The following is a 24,597-nucleotide window of genomic DNA, read 5'->3' on the forward strand; positions in this document are numbered from 1 at the left end:
TGAATCCTTTTCAATTTCTAGTATATTTCTACATATTTTACAACATCTCAACTAAGAATATTATACAATATGCAATATATATATATATATATATATATGTGTGTGTGTGTGTGTGTGTGTGTGTGTGTGTGTGAGTGTGTATGTGTGTGTGTGTGTGTGACGCGTTCCGGTACTCATTTCCAATTTTGGACACATCCAAGATCCTAAGATCTAGGAAGCATAGATATGGATACAAGATACTGGTACGATACGATTTGGATACAACAATACGGCAAATCTTAAAATGTGAGGGACAACAAAAGGTAGAGGGGTTCTATCCCGCAACAGTCCTAGGTTCAACAGTCTACATCCATCTTTCCTCATACTAAGTTCTAGGTCGAGGAGAGGTAATCAAAATGGATTCATGTATTTCAAGTGTGGTCGGTTGGGCCACAAGTCTCCAGCTTGCTCGCAGAGAGGAGGGGCAATAACCAGCACCGTCTTCGACTCGTTCTCAAAGTTAGAATCAAAGGAGAGAGCAACTACCTACCTATTTTCAGTGTGGGCAGACTAGGCATTTGAAAAGATTTTGCCCTCAGTCAGGTGGCACATCTAGTGCATCTAGTTCGAGGCAGACTCAGAGTCATCTACTGAGGATACATTTGTAAAATAATTTTTTTTATAATTTTTAGTAATGTAGTATATATAATATAAAACATAATGCAAGAGCACATTCATAAAATATTTAGTACTAAATTTCTTAATATCAAAAAGAGATATTTATATTCATAAAAGAGCAATCAACTAATAACGAAGCATACTGACAAAGAACTAACAACAAACAATAACAAAGGATTCGATCAAATATTCAAGGAAATTTAAATAACAACAATAAGCTAACAAAATTAAGTAATATAGCACTTGTACCCTTTTAGGACTTTTGGGAAGTGTATTCGAATCCTCTATTTTACTTTGGGAATCTTTGGTGTTGTTGTATCTTGGTTTTGAAGGAGTATAAATCGATTTAAACTTGTTGGGATTGTTCGTTCATGCTTGTTTACGTTGAAAAGTTGTCTGGGAACTTAAAAATCTTGTTCTGGGCTCGACACCTGCCGTTTGTTGTTGGCCTCAAGGGTCGACACCAGTCTGGGAAAGGTCGACCTTTGTCTTGGATTTGCTTGCTAAAATTTCATGTCGACACCAGTCTAGGAAGGGTCGACACCTTGCCTGTTGCACACTTTGCTTTTCTACCTGAAGGGTCGACACCTTTTTCTGAAAGGTCGACACCTGCGTATAAAATTCAATTTTTTGGGTTAGTTTGGGCCCTACTTTTTGGGATTTTTGACTTGTTCTTTTCATTTGACTTTGGAGCTATTGTTCTATTAGTGCCTAACCACTATAAATAGGTTCCAAAACACTTTCCTCCCATTACTTTCCTTCTCTTTTCCTTTCAACCCGTGATTTTTCTCGTCTCTCTCTAAAACTTGACTTTTCGCACTTTGATCTTCAGATCTACTCACCTAGAGCCATATTTTCACCTTGGTCCTTTGGGAAAGGTTGTAGATCGTGTCAAGGGCTTTCTATTGATCCAAGTAGTTCGTGATTTCATCATCAGTGATTTTTGGATTGTTTTCTCTTCGCTTCAAGAGGTAGGGATTTCTTTACACCTTTCCAATACTTCATCTATAGATAGATATGTGGTAGATTTTATTGTATAAAAACCATATTCATTATGGATTTTCTTGAAAGCCATGAAAGGGGATCTAAGGTTTGATATTTGTGATTGGAGTTGTTAAGTTGTTTATTGTTTGGGTTATTTGGGAAATGATTTATTATGTTTGTGAAGAGAATGAGGAAAGCCCTAATTTAATATTATTGATTTAATGGATTTAAAAGGGAGGAAGTTGAATAATCTTTGTATTTTTCTAATATGGGTTGCATAATTGGGTTTATATCAAAAGAAAATAAAAAGAGAAGTAATCACGGTATTAGTATTGTTTTCAATTAATCATGTGAAGTTGAATTGAGTTATGGTTTTGATACCAATGGAATTGGTTTTTGTAGAATAAAGAGAACGGATTTGGTTTCAGTTTTGTAAAATGATGAGAATGAATTTTTGGAAAATAGTTGGAGTTGTGTGGATTGGAAAATAAAGAAAAGTGGTCTTTTTGAAAGAAAATGAAATCATCACCCTTTGTAAATTGATAATGAACTTGAGGTTGGATTTTGGAACCTTTACATATTATCACTTTTATGGGACTGAAAGTCTTGCGAGAATTGGATTGTTGTCTTGGGAGTATTTAATACCTTTACTTAGAGGTTTTGTCATTGGTCATCGGTGAAGGATGGCATTGTTGTGTTGAATAATATCATGTATGTATTACACTTGTGTTATTATGCATTCTGGTATGTTGAGATGGTCGGAAATGTGCTTGCGCTTCGAATGAGAGGTACCATTATCTTTCAGCTAGCGCCTAGAGAATTGGTCGCGCTTAGAATGAGAGGTACCAGTACTTTCCAGCTAGCGCCTGGAGAACTTAGCAGAGGTACCATTACCTTCCAGTCGGTGTCTGGTTAATTGGCATTTCGTTATGGAAAGGTGTATCCTTAGCTTGGCACTTTGTTATGGAAAGGTGTATCATTGGCTTATCGTGCTTAAGACGGGTAGAGTAGAACTTATTTATCATTATTGTCTCAGTGTATCTGTCTATGCTATGGGTTATGATGGTTATGATTTTTGAAGGCTGAGTTGCCTTATTCGTTGAGTAGATAGTTGATAGTTACTTGTTTTCTTTTTGTACTAGAGGTATATGTGTACAGACATGAATGTGTTGGAAACAAACGTAAGTACTGTATTGAGATTGTGAATAATGTGAAGACATCGGATACTTGTGAACATGTTTCGAAAAGGCAAATCAGGTGTAAGCTTGGAAGGTGGGAGAAAACATAAAGGGCTTGTGAAATTGATTTTTTAGAAATTTGTTATTGTCATATGAATTTTGGAAAAAATGTAATAAGAAGAAATAAAAGTAAATTGCTTATGTTGTTGAACGAAATGAATGATTTTGAGAAAAGTTCCTATATGAGTATATTTTTGTATAAGCCGTCATATTATGTATACGATATGATTTAAAGCATTCATGATCATAGCTATCTGTATGTTGTTATTGTTTAGGATCATATTGAAATCCCTACTGGACTTTATGTTCATCTCACGTTTCTAATCCTTTTTCAGGTGAACATCGAGAAGGGTTTCAAGATCGAGGATTTTCTTTATGTGTTGACCACGGGGCCTTTTATTTATAGGCGAAATGCTATTGATGTAAAAGGGTTAAACCCTTTTTTTTTAATTTAAAAGATGTAAACCTACAAGCAATTTATTTGTTTTTATCTCATGTTGCATTCACTTCATATTCGAATGAGAGAACCTTTAATAATAGTACTCGTTATTGTATTAAATTTCTGCACATGATCTCTGAAATTGTGTTATAATGTAGGATTTGGTAATGGTATCCATTGATAAAAAAAAATGGGGCATGACAGGTAATGATAACAACAGCACTAAGTCATAATTTCCAAAATTAAAAAATAAAATAAAACAACAATAGACAAAAATTTTAAAATAGAAACTGTTGATTTTTTAGCTTTCGAAAGTTAGTATTGTAATTTTAAGCGTGCCAGCAAGGATCAATCAGTCTTTTCAGAAGATTAATTGCCAATCAATTATCAGACAATTGTGTTTTAGTTCTTTCAGCCTCAAGGAAGAGGATTTTTACTAGTAGCTTGTTTAGAAGAATTTAGTAAATAACAATTAAGTGAAGAATAATTGCAGAATTTCATTAAGTAAAATGAAAAACTTACAATGATCTGACCCAGCCTCATAGAGGTTTGCAGTCGCAAGCTATTTGAAACTACTCCTATGAATGAAGTGCAATATGGGAATTTGAAGTAGAGAAATGTAAAGAACTGTAACAACTGGAAAGGAAAATAAAGTAAATAAAACTGATTTTTTTATCTGAGTCTGGATCCTCCTTTCTGGGGCCTTCTCTGCTATTTATACTTTTCAATGATAATCGTCGAAGTGGGCTCCTAACCGTCGAAATGTCCCTCCATGATCGTTGATCATGCTCTCTCACAATCAACCCCACTACGCCACGTTTGCAGTTAGGCTTCCCTCTTGATTTTGAATTTGAACCTTGTGAGTAACCGTTAGGCCACATCACCTTATATTCCTCGATCATTCCAGTGTTATGTAGACCCATTATTACCAGTATGGGTTGACACGTGTCTGACTAGGGTTGGCAATTTATATTACCTTCCTAAATTGCCCTTTTCATGCCACGTGTTGAATTGTAATTGGTTTATACAAATTATACAGCCAACAGAAACAGTGTGATTTTTTTAATACATGAGTGAGCAGCCCTTATAGCAAAGCTAACAAAGTAGAAATACGTCTATCACAAGGGAATAAATAATGAAAATACAAGGTCCATAGAATATGAAGAGATATAGAAAAAGAGGGAGAAAGAGGGAGACAACATTGACCATTGAGAAAATATAAATATAAATATAAATATAAGGAAAAAATTAGATACTTAATTGTTATATAAAAATATTAAAAAAAATAAATTGGATACTTATTTAGCGTATCCCTCCTGTATCCTACTGCGTCCCTCACGTATCCTTTGCGTATACCTTCCATATTCGAAATTTATAAAAAAAAAAAAAATTAATCAAATACTTATTTGTCGTATCCGATACTTCTACAACACCTATTTTGAAATATTCGTACTACATAGTTTAAGATTTAAATATATAAAACATAGCGCAAGTCTATGTAGCATAGCCCTCAAGAATAAGACCAAATGATTACCATCGCCCAACAAATGCACACTCACACGCACAAATTGAGGGGAAGGCTCGAACCTAACTTTAATTTCTGTATTTTAAACAGATGGAGGATTGTACAATACTGTTTGCTATTCAGTTTTCACTGAGACAATTATACAAACACATTTGACGCCTCAATTGATGATCACTCTCAAATCAAAAACTAGAATGTGGGTTTGAAAGTACAATCACTAACTAGAATGAAAACACAAAAACACAAAACCGCAAGGGACATACAAACAAAGACGCTGTTGGGCAGTGGAGCTACGATTCTGGGTTTGATGAAGAAGTTGAGACTGGTTTGAGGATTTGGGTGATGGTTGACGATTGAAGAAAGCGCTGATCCTTGCTTGCGTTGCTTGGTCCTGCGCGCAGTGTTGTTGTCGTCAAGGCTTCAAGTCCTTTTTCTTTTTCTAGACACATCTCTAATTTCAAACAAAGAAGATTCTCGTAATTTTTCCAAAATTTTACAAAGGAAATGCAATTCACCTTGTTTGTTTATTCCATTTTTTAGAAAATTGAATTTTTTTGTTTTTTTTTACTGAATTTTTTTAATATTTTAAACAATTTTTTAATATTTTAAATATCCCTAATGTAAATATACTTAAAATAAGTATAATATTTGTGAATTTTTTTAATACTAAAAATAATAAAATTTAATCTATTTGTGTATATTTGTATATTTATTGATTTTTTAAAATATTTTTTCATAAATATTTTACTTTTTGGCATGTTTGTTTAAACAGACTAGATAAGGAGGGATTGTAATCCACCGGACTGTTAGTCCTGGAATACATTGTCCTCGGACTATTTGATTGGACTGAACTTGTATCCTATGTTTGTGTAGTCATGAAATTAGATGTCTAAATTGGACTATTCTATTGAATCCTATGTTTGTTTGGGATATTATGGAGAAAGATAAATGTTCAAAAGACTATTTTGCCCTTTTGAATTATTTACTAAATAATAGGAATATTAAATCTGAATTATAAATTTTATTTAATTTTTTTTACTAGAACTTTTAAAAAATTAAATAAATAGAATATTAAGAAAAATTACATAAATTTATTTTAATTTGTAGTTGAGATTTTTAAGTTAAATTTTATTTTACTTTACTAAGTATAATTAATACCATATGATTATTAAAATAAATAATTTAATAAAGTATAAATAATTTAATAAATAAAATTTATTAAGTATAAATAATTTATTAAGTATAATTTATTAAATAATTTAATAAATAAATGTATTAAGTATAAATAATTTAATAAAGTATGAATAATTTAATAAATAAATTTTATTTTTAAAAAGATATTAAATAGTAGACGGTCAAAAATGTAATTTCACTATCTGATCACAAGGGATGAGTTATCCTATGAATTGTGTCCCACCCCCCATAGGATAGAACAATTCATAAATTTGGGATTCATAGTCCGGATGGACTATTAGTCTGGTGTAAAAATTTTGAATCAAACAACAGATTATTAGTTCGGATGGACTATTAGTCATATCTCATGCTTGAATCATTTCAAACAAACACCACCTTTATATACATCTGCGTTAGGTGCATCAAAAAAGGAAGAAAAAAAAAATTGCTTAAATATCAAAAAAATCATTAAAAATACGGAAAATAAAAAACTTAAATTTTGGAAAATCAATCAAAACCAAATTTATGAATATTTTGGTAATTTCTGTATGCATCTACATTGTCCAGGGGCGGAACTAGAAATTATACTTAAGGGGGCCAAGTTTTTTTTTTTGTATCGGTACATTACTATAACAAGCTAATATTTTACATATGAATGAACAAAGTAATTTATGAAAAGAAAAAATAATAATTTCTCAAGTTTTGAACCAATAATGAAATCATTTTGTTGGTTGATAAAATTAAAGTAAATAAACAGTATACATACCTTTTTGATTTAAAAATAATAATAATAATGTGGCATACACATATTTTATAAATAACAACAATGATACATATACAGAAAAAAAAAATTATCCAAAAAGTACTCAAGAAAAGTAGTACATCTATGCACTAAAATCGTAATATAACTCACATCCCACCAACTTAATTCTATACCATTCACTTCATTTTTAAAATAACTTTCAAGGTAAATTTTCATAGTTGTAGCATTTTTCATAAATAAAGTGATTAGATTATATTGATGCTATTTAACATGCCGAATAGTTAAAGAACATCTTATCATATATTGTGAAAAATTAATAAAATAAAGATTTAGAAAAATTATTTTCAAAAAATGAACATTCTTATTATATATTTTACAAATATCATAAAACATAGAGGTGCAAATGTAATTTTCCAAAACTTGGGAGGCCCTCTATAACTCCATCTCTGACGTTATCCTAATTTCTATAAATTATATTTATATAGTAGTGAAACTACAGTGAATATAATATCATCTTATTGTGGAATAAATAACGTAAATCTTAGTATTTTTTTTTTGTATTTGATTAATTCAATTCATTTTATATTTCTTATTTGCTATTTTATATCTCATCGATCCTGATTAAAAATTGTCAATTTCCTAACATCATATAACATCCAATTGATATTGTTAAAAACTTCAAACATTTTCGTTTTTAGGCCATTCTCTCTATTCTATAAACATGAATTTGATGGTACAATGTCAACTTGACATCACATATCAACCGAAGCCCTAGGCACCACACCGACATTGTTCAATAATGAAGACAAGCTGTCTTTAGTCTTCACCATGAAACTCTTGCCAGAGTGAGAAATCGGGACAGTTGAGGAGGCCTCATAGCCTCGTAGCCAATCATTTGATTTGGATTTCTACGACTGTGCCCTACGATCATTTGGTTTCACAAGTTAAAAATAAAGAGGGCCAAAATCGCTTATAAACTTTTGCTTGGCTAATCAGATGGACTTCATAGTCCAAACATAATAAACTGTGAAAGCTAATAAGGTCTCTTTTGGCAATGCCAAAAATAACCGTTAAAAACTCGTTGTGGACTTCATGCATCATGCTGAGGAACTGTCCACCTAAATTTGCCTATTTACTTTTATTATCTAAAAGCTTCTCCCCAAACTTATAATTTTAGGAGGAAAAGAAAGACACAGATTCGCCAGAAAGAAAACACCAACCGTCATGAAAGACTGAGATGACTCTAAAATACACAATCGTCAGCAAGAAGCTGATTATTTAAACAACATAATTTACATACACATTGCAAGACAAGTAAGCATCTCCAGACCATACAACCACATGTCAAGCCATCATGCGAAGGGTTTGGCTAAGATACACTAGATTCCACCAAGTATACTAATGGAACCCTTTTGAGGACATAGCAGAAAAAGAGACAACTGAAAACACTACTTAGCAGCAGCTTTACATCTTGGACAAGATGCGGCTCAAGCTCGCTTCAATTGATCCATGTGGTTCATCTGTTGGTAAATAAACATCATCTTCAAACTGCAAAATCATATTAAAAAAAATGGCATCAAACATCACAAAATCATATAAACATTCGCTTAGTTAACTGCATTGCACCCATAGACCCCTTTGATTAATGAATCTGATCTTCCCAAGTAAGAACCACACCACAGCATTCTCACCCCTTATTACTGGCTATGTAATCAAAAGAAAGATGCACATATGAGCTATATGCTCTTAACAGCCTCAACCAAGGGCAGCATAACATAAGAATTGAATAAGTCAAAATATTTGTTTGCTTGTTTTAATGGTAGTCTCTCAAGTTAATCCCCAGGATTTCAAACGACTCAAAAAGTTTTCCGTGAAATCAACAGAAAATGTGGAAGGAAATCCTACCTTCACAATAAGATTATCTTTGGTTGATAGATTAATCGGCAGGAAATGGATATTCGGCATTTTTAATTGGATTGATGATATATCAGGAAACCTGAAAACATGACAATCAAGAATCAATCTCCATTCACCATCAAAGGCCACGTACAGAACCATAACAAGTGAATGCATCTAGCCATGTTGTCATTTTGAGAGAGAGACAGAGAGAGAGAGGGAGGGAGGGAGAGACCTTGCAAGAACAGCCTCTGCCATTTGATAAAGAGTGCTTTGAACAGATGGGCTGTATACTCCCTCCTTTGGAGGACCAAAGAAAGTATCAACCAAAACTTTTTTCACATTCAGGTATCTGTCATTAAAGTAGAGTGGCTTTGCAGGAATGCTAGAGAGAGATTCAAAAGAGTACCTGCATCACAGTACTTATCACAAAACATGCTTTTGAATTCCTCAAAATACAAATACAAAACCTAAAATAATAAGAAGAAAACCAAATAGGGTGTGCCGCAGAGCCTCAGGATTTAAATACCTCCATGATGCAGTCACCTCTGTTGCTAGCATCCTCTTCCGTGTTTCGGGTAAAATTGTGTATTTGTCCCTCACGAATCCTTCAAAACCTGACTGTAACACAAAAAATAAACTCTGAATTCAGCAACTAACATATCTTCCATAAAATGTTATGTATAACATGTTTTCCTATGTTTGGTAAGTTGTATTAGTGGTGGTGGTAGGAAGTGGTAAGGTGGTGGTAAGGTGGTGGTGGTGGTGGTGGTGGTGGTGGTGGGTGGTGGTCGTGCAGCAGTGGTGGCATGGCAGGGTGGTGGTGGCAACGGTAGTGGTGATTATGATAGTGGAGGCAATAAGACTTTAGTCTGAAAAACATTTTCTACCATTCTAAAGTGAAACATTTTTTGTCCAAATAAGATTGTTTTCCGTTGACTACAATAAAGTTGTACCAAACGTTAAAAAATACAACAAATATTTTTCAGAAAATGTTTTCCACCAAAACAAATACCAAACCAAATAAAGCCTTAAGTCCCATCAAATGGAATTGGCTACATGAATCCTTCTTCTTCACGCGGCACTATCAAAGGCCATTTCGTTAGTCAAATTAAGTATATTCATATCTCTCTTTACTACGCTAGCCAACGTCAATCTAGATCTAATCTATCCCCTAACACTTCCACCTACCGCCACTGCATCGCATCTCTTTACTACTGCCTCTGTTCGTCTCCGTTGAATATGACCAAACCATCTCAATCTATTCTCTCACAACTTATCTTCTATCGGTGCTACTCCTACCCATTCTCAAATATACTCATTCATAATTCTATATTTTCTAGTCTTGCCACACATCCACCTTAGCATCCTCATTTCACCAACACTTATCTTATGTATATGTTATTTCTTGGTTACTCAACACTCCGTCTTATACAACATCGTTAGTCTAATAGTCGTTCTATAAAACTTTTCTTTTAGTCTAGTGGGTACTCGTTTATCGCACAATACTCCAGACGCATTTCGCCACTTAAGCCACTCCACCTTAATTCTATGGACCACATCAGCATCAATCTCTCCTGCCGTTGTGATAATTGACCCTAAATAACGAAATATTCACTCTTAGGTAATTCTTGATTCTCAATCTTCACTTCTTCTCTTCTTTCATTGTTACTATTACTAAATTTACACTCCATGTATTCTGTTTTAATTCTGCTTATCCGAAATCCTTTAAATTCAAAGTGCTTCTCTCCAAATCTCCAACTTCGTGTTAACTCTTTTAGTCTCATCCACTAACACAATATCACCTACAAAAAGCATACACCATGACACATCATTCTGAATATTTCTCGTCAACTCATCCATAACTAAAGCAAAAAAATAAGGACTTAAAGGTAAATCCTTGGTGTAACCCTACAGTAATTGAAAATTCATTTTTTTCTCTTTTTTTTTTTTTTTTTGAGCAACAAAATTTTTTTATTACAACAAAAAAGAGAACAAGGACAAGAAGTCCTCATACAAACAAAGAAAAAGAAGAGTAAGAAAAAGCAAAACAAAATCGCAAAACTCATAACCCTAAGGATGGCAAACAGCAGCCCAATCCGTAGAGATCAAAAACAAAGTAACTCCTTTAAAAGGAGGAGATACAAATGCCCAAAATGAGGCCAAATATTCCGTCCTATCCCACAAAGCCTCTACACTTACTTCCTTGCCTTCAAAGATTCGAGCATTTCTCTCTAACCATATAACCCAGAAAATAGTAAAAAACAATATTTATCCACATTGTTTTGGCTTTCTTGGTACTCCCAAACCCGACAAACCTAATAATAAGCATATGCATACACTCCCGTGGAGCAACCCACTGCACATCACATAAACTGAAAAGACGCTGCAATAATACAGAAGCCACCGAGCAATGAAGAAAAAGGTGACCCGCTACCTCCAAATTTCTCTTGCACATCACACACCATTGAGGGCATAGAGAGTGATTAGGCTTTCTCCTCTAGAAAACATCATTAGTTGTAACACCCTTTTGAGCCAAAGACCACATGAAAAACTTCACTTTATGAGGGACACCCACTTTCCAAATTTTCTTATGAAAAGGGAACAAGGGAATCGAGGGATTATCAATAATCTTATCAAAAAAACGTTTACATGAAAAGACCCCTGAAGAAACAAGATTCCACACCCTACTATCACAAGACGAAGAAAGAGAAACCCCCTCAAGCACTACCAACAAAGATACCAACTCTCCCGCCTCTCTATCATTCAAGTTTCTAATGAGATCAAAATTCTAAGAGATAGGTGCCATAGAAGAGCAAGCCAAAGACGCTATTGACACATTTGGAGAACGAGCCAACCTGTAAAGAACGGGAAAAGATCTAGCAAACGAAATATCCCCTAACCAAACATCCTCCTAAAACCGAACATTCTCCCCATTCCCCACTCTAAATGAAAAAAAATTAGACACAAGAAGATACAAACGAGAAATGGATTTCCACGATGAACGACAATTGCCTCTATTAACCACATTAGAATCCCTACCATTGGATTGAACTCCATACTTGCTTTTAATAACTGAACACCATAACGATTCACTTTCAAGAGGAAATCTCCACAACCACTTGCCCAAGAAAGCAATATTCCTAGCAACGATGTTTCCTATAGCCAAGCCACCTTTTGCCCTTGAAAGAGAAACAGTCTCCCACCTAACCAAATGAACCCCTTTACCCTTTCATTCATGTCCCTAATCACATCAATATAACATTTTGTCATCCCTTTCTTCTCTAACACCCACCAGATTATATCCCGAGGCACTCTATCATATATTTTCTCAAGATCGATAAACACCATATGAATGTCTCTTTTCTTTTCTCTATACTTTTCTATTACTTTCCTCAAAAGATATATACCTTCCATTGTTGACCTACCAGGTATAAATTCCAATTAATTCTCTAACACCTCTGTTATATCTCGCAATCGACGTTATATCACCCTCTCTCACACTTTCATTATATGACACATTAACTTAATTCATCTATAGTTGTTACAATTCTAGACATCTCCTTTATTCTTATAGATTGGCACTAAAATACTCTTCCTCCACTCATCTGACATGTTCCTAGTCAACAAAATCTTACTAAACAACCTAGTCAACCAAGTAACCCCCTTCTTACCCAAACACTTCCAAACTTCAATAAGAATATCATCAGGTCCTAAAACGTTATTCGATTTCATCTTCTTAAGTGCAAATTTTACTTCAAAATTCCTAATCCTGCGATAGAACCTATAGTCTTGGTTTTTCTTATTACTGGCTATTTCCTCCCCTATTAACGTACCTCCATGTTCCTCATTTAACAATTGCTCAAAATAGTTTTTCCACCTCTCCTTAATCTCTTCATCCTTCACTAATACCTTAGAATCCTCACTTTTGATGCACTTAACTTGATTAAAATCTCGTCTTCCTCTCCCTTATCTTAGCAAGTTTGTATACCCTCTTTTCTCCCTCCTTACTATCTAGTTTAGTGTATAGGTCATCATAAGCTTTCAACTTAACCTCTCACTACTTTCTTAACCTCCTTATTAGCCAATCTATAGCTCTTAAAGTTTTTCTTAATTCTATCATTCTATCACTTTTCAAGCACTCCTTTTTCACCTTAGCTACTACTTGAACATCTTCCCTCCACCACCAAGTTTCCCTAGAATTGGGTACTTTCCTTTCGACTCTTCAAAAAACTTCCCTTGAGATTCTCATCATACAATTGGCCATCGAGTTCCACATAGTGTTAGCATCATCTTCCAAGTCCCAAGTACCTTTGTTATCCATTCTATTCTTAAATATTTGTAGTTTATCCCCGTTTAGGTTCCACAATCTCGTCCTAGACCACCCACTATCCTTCCTAGCTTGGTATTGCCCTTTAAAGCATAATTCTAGTACCAAAATCCTATGCTAAGACACCAAGAAACAAATAGGGAACTAAAATGAGTAACCACACTCCAAGAAGGTACCCACTTGCCATTGAGAACATCAACCAACAATTTATAATTGTGAATGCAGATAATAGTTACCCTTGAATGATGCAGATTAAGTAACATATACAAAGGCTTTCAATAATTACCATGGGGTTTTCCCAGTCAAGCCAAAAACCAAAATAATGAAGATATTCAGTCTGATCAAGTTACATACATAATGAATAATAATAAGAATTCTAAATTAGCTTACCTTGGTAGTCTTCAGCACTGCCAATCCTTCAATGCCAGAAGTCACCAGCAGAGCACCAGATTTCTTAACTGTAACTTCTGTCGTGTGCTTCTCAGATCCAAGTTTAAAACCTTAAACATAAGAGAAAAACAGAAAGCATGGATAAGTTTTGTAAAAATGCCCAAATTTCAAAAAACTACAATTTTGGATTATCACTAAAAGACAGGAAAATTCTAGATTACTACAAATCAAGCATGTAGCCTTTTCAGGACGAGCGAGAGATAATCTGCATAGATATCAATGATTAACAAGGGACTCATAAAGATCTCATATCAAGAATTATTCTCTACTTGTGCCTTTGAATGATGAAAACACTAACCATGCTCGTGTGATTGACCATCTATATACATGCGCTCCCATGGCTTTTCCACTATCTTGATGATGGCGGCAGTAACCTACAGAAAAGGAATGAAGATAAAACATATCCTCAAATGATAAAATACTGTGAAAATAAATTACAGATACTATCAATATCTTAGGAACCCTCGTGTTTATAAAGTAGACTGAACATGTGATTACTGAATCAATTTAACTATCTCGTTTTCTGACAGTTTTGCACCATTTTTGGCATCAACATGTTTTTCACCGTCCATGACTGCTTTTTTTTTTGTTTTAATAAAATAAAATAAATAAAGGATTCTCAAAGAATCTACCGCAGACACAGTGGTTGTCCAGGTATTTAAGACATAATAAACAAGGACAACATTTGAGACCACGAATGTTACTGGAAGAGTTGAAAAGACAACTATCTGAGCTTCAACTTTTATCCAGAAATTTGGACTTCTCCATCCTTAAACTCCTAGCCTACCAAAAAGGTCGTTGATATGAACATCTAAAATAAATGTAATTCCTAGTTACGAAAACATCTAAGACGTCATAAAAATAAGCAATACTACTTTTGACTTGCAAGCCAATAGAACCAAAAGCAAAACTACCATCCTAAAACCACGAAAGATGAAGAATGCCAACCTTGAGATTGTAGCCTAGATACTAGCTAACATCCCTGAACCCTTCATAGATTCGAATCTAATTTTGTTAAGTTCCTGATTGCAAGAATTATAACTATACTTCAAATCATGGAAAAACTTAGGCATTTTTATCAATTTTAAATCATCCAGAGAAACACAGCCTTGGCTTTTTACGCACACTAGCACCCCTGAGGAATTCCAGTAAATTGTATGATAGTGAGCACTATTACAGTGTCACTACTAGTTCAAACCTCCCTCACTCCAAGATGCTCTATATCCTTCAGTGCGAGGATAATGACTTGGAAAAACCAAAGACCATGTTAGAATTTACCATCACCTACCACCACTACCACCTCACCTACTCCACTAAACCTAACCCACTACACCACTACCACTTCACCTACTCCACTAAACCTAACCCACTACACCACTATCACCATCCACTACACACCATCCACTACACCTACATCTATATAAGGAACCATTTGTAATAGACAGAATATGTATCAATACAACAATTAATAATACATAAATTTTTACATGGTATCAGAGCAAGGTTAAGAACCTGGTATTTTCGCTTCACCGGCGGGCGGCAGCCTCGCCTTGGCCGCCCGCCGGACCTCTCATCTTCCAACTCTTTCTGCATGACTTCCATCACAGTGAAGGCACAAGCCCTGTTCAGATCAACCTTGCCAGTTTCAATCATCACCTTCAGCCTCACCCACTCCTTGAATTTCTCAATGCCCAACAAAAACTGCATGATGGACCCTTCGGAGAGGTTCTGAAATCTGCCCAGGAAGCAATAGTTTTGCCTCCATGGGTTGCTCTTGCTATTCGGTTGAGGCCCGGTGTCTGGGAATACATCCGAGTGAATATTAATGCCCTTGTTGTTGAGGAGTTGAGCGTCCCGGAGTATCTTCATTTCAAAGAAGAACTTGTTGAAGGACCTCGCAATGGCAACTTTGTTCTTGAGTTGGATTTCCTCAACAGGCACCTCTCTGCAAAAATGTTCCATGACAAGGAAAGCATGCTACCTCCATTATTTCCAACCCACAGGCTGCTCTCTCTCTCTTTTCTCTCTCTCTCTCTCTCGGTCTGAACAACCAACAATGCCGTCGCCGGAACTCCACGGCCACCGCCAAAAGAACCACCAACAGAGGCGGAGGCCGCCAGCGACGCCTCCGACACAATCACATCTCCGCCGACACCCGGCTTCACCGGCTGTAGCACTAGTTGAAGTTTGATCCAGCGATTGACTGGGTACCTCACCATTTTCCCCTGCAATGCGCTCTTCACATTCTTTGATCAAGTTGGTGAATCTCAAATCTCACTTGACCGATTTCTCTCTCTCTCTATGAGAGCCATGTTTGTTTAAAAGCAAAAAACACAAAAACAAGTGTGAGTGGATCTGACACTCCACTTCCTTTTCCTTTCCTCACCAAACCAGCTTTCACACTTGCACCCACGTGATTTTCTTTTATCTATTTCTTTTAATTTTTAATTCCTTCCCTTCTCCAATAAAATAATTCTTCCACAGAACTCCCACAGAGGCCTATATGTCACACACCCACCTTTCTTTTTATTATTTTATCACACAAGGGAGACAGCCCCATGTGAACCATTCACACGGTTTTCACTTCCCCAAACAAAAAAAATTAAATAAATAAATAAATAAATAAATAAAATAAAATACCATAAAACAACAAAGCACAATACACTCATTTTATTCATATCGGGATCAACCTCGATCCACATTTTACACAAAAAAAAAAAAAAAAAAAAAAAAAAAAAAAAATACACAAAACATCACAACCACAACAGCTTTGTTTTCTTTTCTGCAGCCGGCCACCAACCGACCTCACTTCTTCGCCTATTCCGCCGGTCTTTTCTTCTTGCCTCCGTCCTGGGCGGTCCTTGACGGTGCTGCCTCCGTGCTTCCTCGGCCACCCAGCAAGTTGCCTCCTGCCTGCTCCTCCACTGCAGCATATGGCGGCCCTCCAAATCGGAACATCACGGTGGCCTTCCGCTTCAGCTCCTTATTTTCCGCCTTCAGCACACTTATCTCTGCTCGCGCATCCTTATACATGCGTTGGAGCAGAGCCAGTTGGGCGTTTAAATGCTGCACCTCATTTGCCCTACTCTGCAGCCGGTTCGACAAGTTTGTCACCGCAGTCATGGTTTCCACACATGACTTCAATGTATACTGATTGGCTTCCACATCCGACTGCACTGCCATTCTTTGCTCCACAGACCGCATCGGAAAGTTCAACGGAGCAAACTCCGGGGCGCTTGGTTGAGGTTCCAGTGCCACCGCACCAGTTCTCTCTCTCGTTGACTCGTTGAGGTCGGGAAAGAGGGTGAGCAGCCCGCGGGAAGACGAAGCCATTTTTCTGGGCTACAAAGTGTTCCACAGTTTCTCTCTCCGAAGAGGCAGAGTTTTTCAGAGAAGGGTTGGTTTCAGAGGTTTCAGAATGGTATGCCTCAGCCTCAGCCTTCGTCTTGGTTAAATAGCCAAGGCAGCCACGCGTATCGCGCGCCACTTGACGCCAGACGACAAACGGGCACGCCAACCAAGACACTCACGTGCCTCGCCATTATGTCCGGCACGTCTTTTGATGAAGTGGGCGCGCCTTTTGATGGCACGCCTTTTTATGGATTGGGCACGCCTTTTGATGGCACGCCTTTTTGAAAAATTGGGCACACCTTTTGAGAGTGCGACTTTTTAAGGGTCCGACAAGACTCTGTAAACTGTCCCGACATTGATTCCGGTTAGCTCCTTTATGGGTCCGACAAGACTCTGTAAACTGTCCCGACATAGATTCCGGTTAGTTTCTACAAGGGTCCGACAAGACTCTGTAAACTGTCCCGACATTGATTCCGGTTAGTTTCTACAAGGGTCCAGCAAGACTCCGTAAACTGTCTTCTACAACGGTCCGACATGACCCCATAAACTGTCTTCTACATCGGTCTGACACCACCATCCAGTGTCCTCTACCACGTTATGACACCCCCATACAGTGTCCTCTACAACGTTATGACACCACCATACAGTGTCCTCTACAACGTTATGACACCACCATACAGTGTCTCCTATCCTTTTTTTCTGTATTTTCTTATTTTGTTCCTCTCTTCAAACTCAAGTTGGTTAGTTTCTATCCTCCTTGAGTTTGCGGGGGGCTGTTAGAATTTACCATCACCTACCACCACTACCACCTCACCTACTCCACTAAACCTAACCCACTACACCACTACCACTTCACCTACTCCACTAAACCTAACCCACTACACCACTATCACCATCCACTACACACCATCCACTACACCTACATCTATATAAGGAACCATTTGTAATAGACAGAATATGTATCAATACAACAATTAATAATACATAAATTTTTACATTTGTAATAGACAGAATATGTATCAATACAACAATTAATAATACATAAATTTTTACAGACCATGATGTGAGCAGTACTGCACAGGATTCAGAATCACATTCGAGCATTGTTATGTGTTTCAATAATTAAAGAATCTACACAAACACTATTGTGAATGTTAAATTCATATAACTGACTCACAATTTACCAATCATATCTTAAACTTCTATAGACTTTGCTGGAATTTTGACAAACCTAAATGTCAAGGCTTCAACAAAAGCCCAAATCAAGCTTCACATCAACACTATCACAATTGAAAAATCAACAGAGCATCTAGCAAAAACATCGAACTAGCTAGTCTAGCAGGCAATTCTAGCTCTTTACAACGTTCATTGTCTCAGAACCCCCCCCCCCCCCCCCCCAAACAAAAAAAACCCACAAAAAAAGTCCTTATTGTACCAGAAAAAATTTCAAGCCCAAACGCTGACCAAACCAAGCTTGGGAAACATTAGCTCAACATAGTTACAGCTCTAACATGGATTGGACAGAGGCAGAATAGCTGGCGTAAAAATATTAAACACCCTAGTGTAAAGCTTAGCTTGGTTCATTGCACAAAAATTGATAAGAGAAACAAGATGTCAACAGGGTTCAACTTATGATAACGAGAATTTTAATAAACTGTAATCAAGATAAACTGTCAGTTTAACCCTAGCCGAAGAGATATGAGGGTCATACACCACCTGTGACACGTGACAGCACTCGAACATATCAGAACATCACCTGGAAGCAAGTTTGAGGTTTTAAAAGATAGAAGAGAGGTACTATGCCTAATAGGTGGAAAAGGGTTAGAATAGGTCTGTGGATTTAAAGGCGTACTACCTCGTATCCACAACACTTGCTCCTAGGGGAAATAAAGTTCTGAAAAATTAGAATTACAGAAACAATTTGGCACCAAAACATTATGAAGTCAGTTAGTCATCATGAAAACAATTTCTGTTAAAATAAAAGAAAATTTTGGCATGAGATTTTATGCAAATAAAATTCTATTAAAAAAACTTTATGCTAGGAGAAAAAAATATTTTGAAAAAATAACACTGAGCTGGATCAACAACTTCAAAAAGACCATTTAAATTGAAACGGCCATTATGATCACATCAACCTCTTTAGCTGACTAGAGGCAGGGAACCACAAACCATTTTGGCTTCCTTAACCTTAACACATGTTGGAGACACCAATGCACAAAACGAACTATCAACTTCAAATTTTATTTGAGAAAAGTCATGTAATTCAACGACTATAGTGAAACAACTATAGTGAAACTAGTTTATGATAGTATATACCTGCTCATAGAAGGATGTAAAGTGCTTGCCAAGTCCAATTGCAAAGTCCTCCATTGAAATCTGTTCTGAACATTCCTTTGCTTTAACATATACCTGCATTACAATCCAGAAAATGCATTATATATGAAATGGAGAAAAGCAAGGAAATGACAGATGAAAGAGATACCATAGATGACAAGATGTGAAATAATAATAACATTGCTTTGGGATATCTAGCATAGTAGGCTAGTAGCCCAAATTGTATTATTGCCAACCTAAATTTAAATCTGAAAGATGTTTCACAATTACTGAGTGCAAAGAAAGTTGCTGCTTACTACTTTGTTTTCACCCTTAAGCATTTCCCCCTATATCTCAGGAAGCTGCTACAAACATTTTTGCAGCCACTCACTGTTGTTCCATTTCTTAGGTATTACAAGTGTACTAATGTTAACTCTAATTGTAGTTCTAAAACCTACATATCCAAACAAAGAGCACACGTTAATAACCAAATATTTGTTTTGGTTTCTTGCACTACCATATGCTATGTATAGTAGCACAGTAATAAGTCATTTAAGACAGCTAAAATGCTAGTGGATTACATTTCCAGGCATCAAAAGAAATTATCTTCTAAGAACACTACGAACAGGTACCGTATATAACAAACCAGACCAAACAAAACTAATGTGGGGTCAGTTACATGAAAACTTTTTCACCATTCCACTCTATCAAAGACTAGATGCTTAGTTAGATGCAATAAAAATTCATATCATTTTTTACTACTACATCTCATGTCAGTTTAGATCCTCTCCTCCACCTCCTCCTCACATCTCTATTTATGGTGATCATATCACTCTTCCTTACTATTGCATCTGCATGTGATCATATGACTTCCATTTATTGTGATCATATCATAGTGGCAACTTTTCGTGTATAGAGATGGCAGGACCATCTCTGTAGAGACTCTGAATATTTTTTTTTTTAATAAGAAAATATAATTTTTGTAATAATTAATTGAGAATTAATTATTTCTTATTGCTTGGAACCTATTCAAAAAAATGGAGACATGGCGGTGGGGACAAGGCAATTTTTTTTTTATATATATTTGCTATGTAAATTAATATTATGTTACCAAACAATCAAAATTAATAAAAACTAACATTAATTATATATATATATATATAAACCACTACATTTAAACAAATTAATAGATCATTCATATTTGAACATGCGTGTCCCCTACCCAAAATAAATAAATAAATAAATCCCTGTTGTGTCCCTGCCTTGTCCCTGGCATGTCCCTAACATGACCCTACCATGTCCCCTGCACAAAAACGATAAAATTAAAGAAACACACCATTTGACGTGTCCCATACATGTCCTCATGTCCCTGGCATGTCCCTGTATCTAATACCGCTACGCCAGCTATTTTGAAGTGTCCATGCTTCATAACTTGAAACGAATCAGAACTTGAGACGGAGACAATTTCACATAGATTGATATTTGGATTGTGCGGGCCACGTGATATAAAGACTAAAAATAATTTTAAATTATAATCGATGCCCTAAACTCTTATTAATTCCCTTGTTAATTAATTGAACTTCGTCGATTATTAAAACGATAAGCACAAACGGTTTTTCATTTGGGCTTGAGATTAGAAAGAGACTCTTCAGGCCTAGTATTTGACCAAACTGTATTAATATTATTAAATTTTAATATTTTATTGTTAATCAGGATTAATGATAATTAATTGCACTTTAGGGCCACAAAGTTTTTTAATTGCATAAAAGGGCTTGAGATATTTTGAAGATTTGAAATTTGGGGCCACAAAGCAATAATCAAAAGTCCACCTACCACATCTAAGCGAAAATTCAGCACTCTTACACTCTCTCTCATCACATGTGATGCTCTCCTTATTTGCAAGCTACAGCCTCTAAACCTTTCTTACAAATCCCTAATCTTTTGGACCTTGCCATCAAAGAGGAATTATTTGCTCTAATGAATATGCTAATGATGATTACACAAAAGATGATTTGGATGGACGGTTTAGATTGTTATGATCTTGTCTTAACAATTTTGGACCCTTGGATCATTCCATACTTAAGTCTAATTGATCAATACTAGTTATAAGTATTTTGTCCTCCATTTTAGATGACAAAAACACACTCTTTCCAGCCCAAAAAATAGCCATTTCTCCTTTCTTCCCTCTCTTAATTTTATTCACAAAACCTCCATTGTTGGAGCCTTGAAGCGTAATGTTGATCTTTCTTCATAGATCCAAGGCTTTGATAGTGTGTTTGAAAGATTTAGGAAAATTATTAGAGTGATTTTAGAGAGCTTGAATGTTTTCATGAGACTTTGGAAGCCATTGTTGAATATCTTGTTCGGTGTTACTTGGAGCTTCTCTCTCCCTCTCCTGTATCCATTTCCTTGGTTTATCTTCTCATTGGTACAGATTCTTCTACTCTCTTTGTATACAGGAGTATGGTAGAGTTTTGTTTATTATTTACCCTATGTTTAAGTACATATTTGATGGATCCATAATTATCTGCATGATTTGCTTGCTTGCTTGCTTGCTATTAATTTTTTCATGATTTTGAGCTCTTTTGAATATTTGGCTTGAGATTTTGGATGATATTTAAAGGAAAAATTGTTGGAAACTCCAAAAAGCTCCCACAAATATAATTTGTTGGTAAGTGCCAACATTTAATTTGTTACCTGTGCTGTCAAATATATTGGGCCCCACTCTATTGTCACATTTGTAAGTTTAAAAGGTGTAGATCTCTAGCATTTCTCTAGTTAAAAGATTGTATGATTAGGACGTGTTTTGAAATTTTGAAGATTTTTTTGCTTCGTAGTTTTACTAATTTGATGTATTTTGATTAGATTTTATACCCTAATTACTTAAAATTCTTTTAGCATATTAAAATATGAATTGTTTTTTGGTGTATTGGGGTTAAAATGATTGTTTTGACCATTATAGGTAAAGTTGTAATTTTGAGGAAAAGTGCCAAAAAAAAAAAAGAGAGAGAGTAGTATCTGTATAGTGGTAAAGTTTATGAACTTTTCTCTTTAGTGTTGCAAAGTTTTCAACCAAAGATAGAGCAGTCTTTAGATCTTTTATACCCTAATAATTACTTAAAACTGCGTTTAGCATATTAAAATATGAAAAAAAATTTGGTGTATTGGGTTTAAAATGATTGTTTTGACAACTAAAGGTAAAGTTGTAATTTTGAGGGAAAGTACCAAAAAAAAAAATTACTAGCGCGGTTCTATAGCTGCATATCACTACAGCAACAACCACGCTATCTTGTTGTATTAAGATCAGTAAAATGGAGTTTTTACAAGTTCAAAAATATAAATCACTATTTTCTTTTTACTTGTATACAATTTTCTCATTAACCAAACAGATCTTAACAGAATAATTCAATATAATTATCAACCTTTTCCAATCAAACAAATATATTAGAATCGGATATGAGAGAGAGAGAGAGAGAGAAATTACGGCATTCGATGACTACGAGCACAATTAAATTACTTTTAAAAATATATATATAAATAAAAATCTCACACTCGTATCCTTGCTATAAGTAGTATTAATTAAGATCAGTAAAACGTAGTTTTTAAAAATAAATCCAAGTATGACAAATATAAATCATGACACAATTTTCTCACCAACCAAACAGATCTTAACAAAATAAGTCAACACAATCAAGTCTCAACAAATAGCTACAGAGAGAGAGATTACGGTGTTCTTCATGGTATCGGTGGCGACGATGGAGGAGTTGTCGCCATGGATATAGGCAGGAAGGCAATCGGAGAGGAGAGTGATGCTAACGGACCACTCGGCAAATGAATGCCGGCCATCTTCTGTCTTCCAAACCCTGCCGACTCTCACCCTCGCCTTCCCGTGCCTTTGCTCCAATCTCATGCCTTTCATTTTCTCCGCCATGTCTCTCACAACTCCAACTCCAACTTCAAGAGAGAGGGGCCCAGTCCAGATTTCGATCGCAGAGAGGTACGGGAGGGGAAGGAACCGGATAGATATAAAGGACAAGTCTCCGTTTGAAAATTTTGGCCCCGTTTGGGGATTTATTTTTTTAGTTAAAAAGTTAAAAAAATATTTTTTTACCTTAAATGTCAATAATTCATTACAGATTTTCTTTTCTCTCTATTTTTTGTACATATTTTTGTAATTAGGCAAAAAGTTATCCCAAACATATAAGTTTTTTTTACTTATTTTTTTAATCAAATAATCAAAAAGTTATTAAATTAACCTGTTCCCAAACGAGGCCAAAGTTTGCTGCTCCTCGGACACCACATGACGGTGCTTGACACCAATCACAAATTTTTATATTTTTTATACTCTCTAATCACCTAAGATTATGCTAATAAGCTCAAAAAATTAAAAAGTTACTAAAAAATTTATAAAATCTATACTATTCTACAGTAATTTGTGGAATAAGTTACTAGAGTAAAATTATTATTTTATTCTTTGAATTTAACTATCCAAAAAGTTAAAGTCAAAAAGTCAAAAGAGTAAAATTATCATTTTGATTTTACTATAATATTTTATTACACATTTTTTCATAAAAAGTTAAAAAAATTATTCCAAACATACATCTTTTTTTTCTCTACTTTTTTAAAGTACGCATCTCAAACAACTACAAAATTGTGAGTCTTATTTCCTTCATCAATCATAATATTTTTGAAGAGTGCCCTAAGACTAATCAATAACTTCTTCTATAATAAAAATCTAGAAATTGATATATTGACCTAACAAATTTAGTACCAAAATTTTTTTGGATCTATATCATTGCGTTTAGTTTTGATTTTTTGAATTTAATTTTCTAAAAATTTAATTTTTTATTTTTTATATTTTTTAATTTTAATGAATATTTTTAAAATATTAAGTAGTTTTTTATTTTTTAAGTGTATCTTATTTATATGTATCTAAAAAACATATTTTAAAAAATTAATAAATACACAAGAGTCCGAAAAATATATTAAATTTTTAAATATTTTTTATATTTTTGGTATTTAGCGAATTTTTTATCAAAAAAATACAAATATTATATTTTTTAAGCATATTTATGTTAGATGTATATAAAAATTAAAAAAATTACTTAAAATATTAAAAAAATTAGTAAAAACAAAAAAAAAATAAAAAATAAAAAATTTCAATTTTTAAAAAAGTAAATTTAAAAAATTCAAACCAAATAAGTTGATTATTTTTCTTAAAATTATTGATGATTACAAAAATTTGCTGTCAATTTTAAAAATGACCTTGACTTTTCCTCTGGTTTATTTTTGTGTTTGTTTCAAAATACATTTGAAAAAATCAATCAATTAATCATAGGAGTAAATTTGTAAAATACCCTAGTCACTTAGCGCGAGGCCAGGTCACAAAATAAAAAATATTTCTTAGAGAAAATTGTTCAAAAGTCCAAATTAAGGAAAGTATAACATATTATGTTTAGTGGATATTTTTTTGTTAGT

At 34.8% G+C, this 24,597-nt stretch overlaps 1 protein-coding gene across 1 annotated transcript; it reads right to left on the reverse strand.

Moving 5' to 3' along the window:
* Positions 1–7,999: 7,999 nt before the first annotated feature.
* On the reverse strand, positions 8,000–23,198 carry LOC114302288 (uricase-2-like). The gene is made up of 8 exons (XM_082912749.1): positions 22,847–23,198; positions 19,123–19,215; positions 13,754–13,829; positions 13,396–13,505; positions 9,205–9,296; positions 8,911–9,084; positions 8,685–8,775; positions 8,000–8,327 (listed from the first exon to the last, which is right to left on the reverse strand). Exons 1-8 carry the CDS (start codon positions 23,048–23,050, stop codon positions 8,244–8,246), a joined length of 924 nt encoding a protein of 307 aa, XP_082768875.1. The 5' UTR covers positions 23,051–23,198; the 3' UTR covers positions 8,000–8,243.
* Positions 23,199–24,597: the final 1,399 nt, after the last annotated feature.

Source organism: Camellia sinensis, unplaced genomic scaffold, assembly GCF_055761805.1.
Source record: "Camellia sinensis isolate YWXY unplaced genomic scaffold, ASM5576180v1 Unanchor47, whole genome shotgun sequence".
Lineage (NCBI taxonomy): Eukaryota > Viridiplantae > Streptophyta > Magnoliopsida > Ericales > Theaceae > Camellia > Camellia sinensis.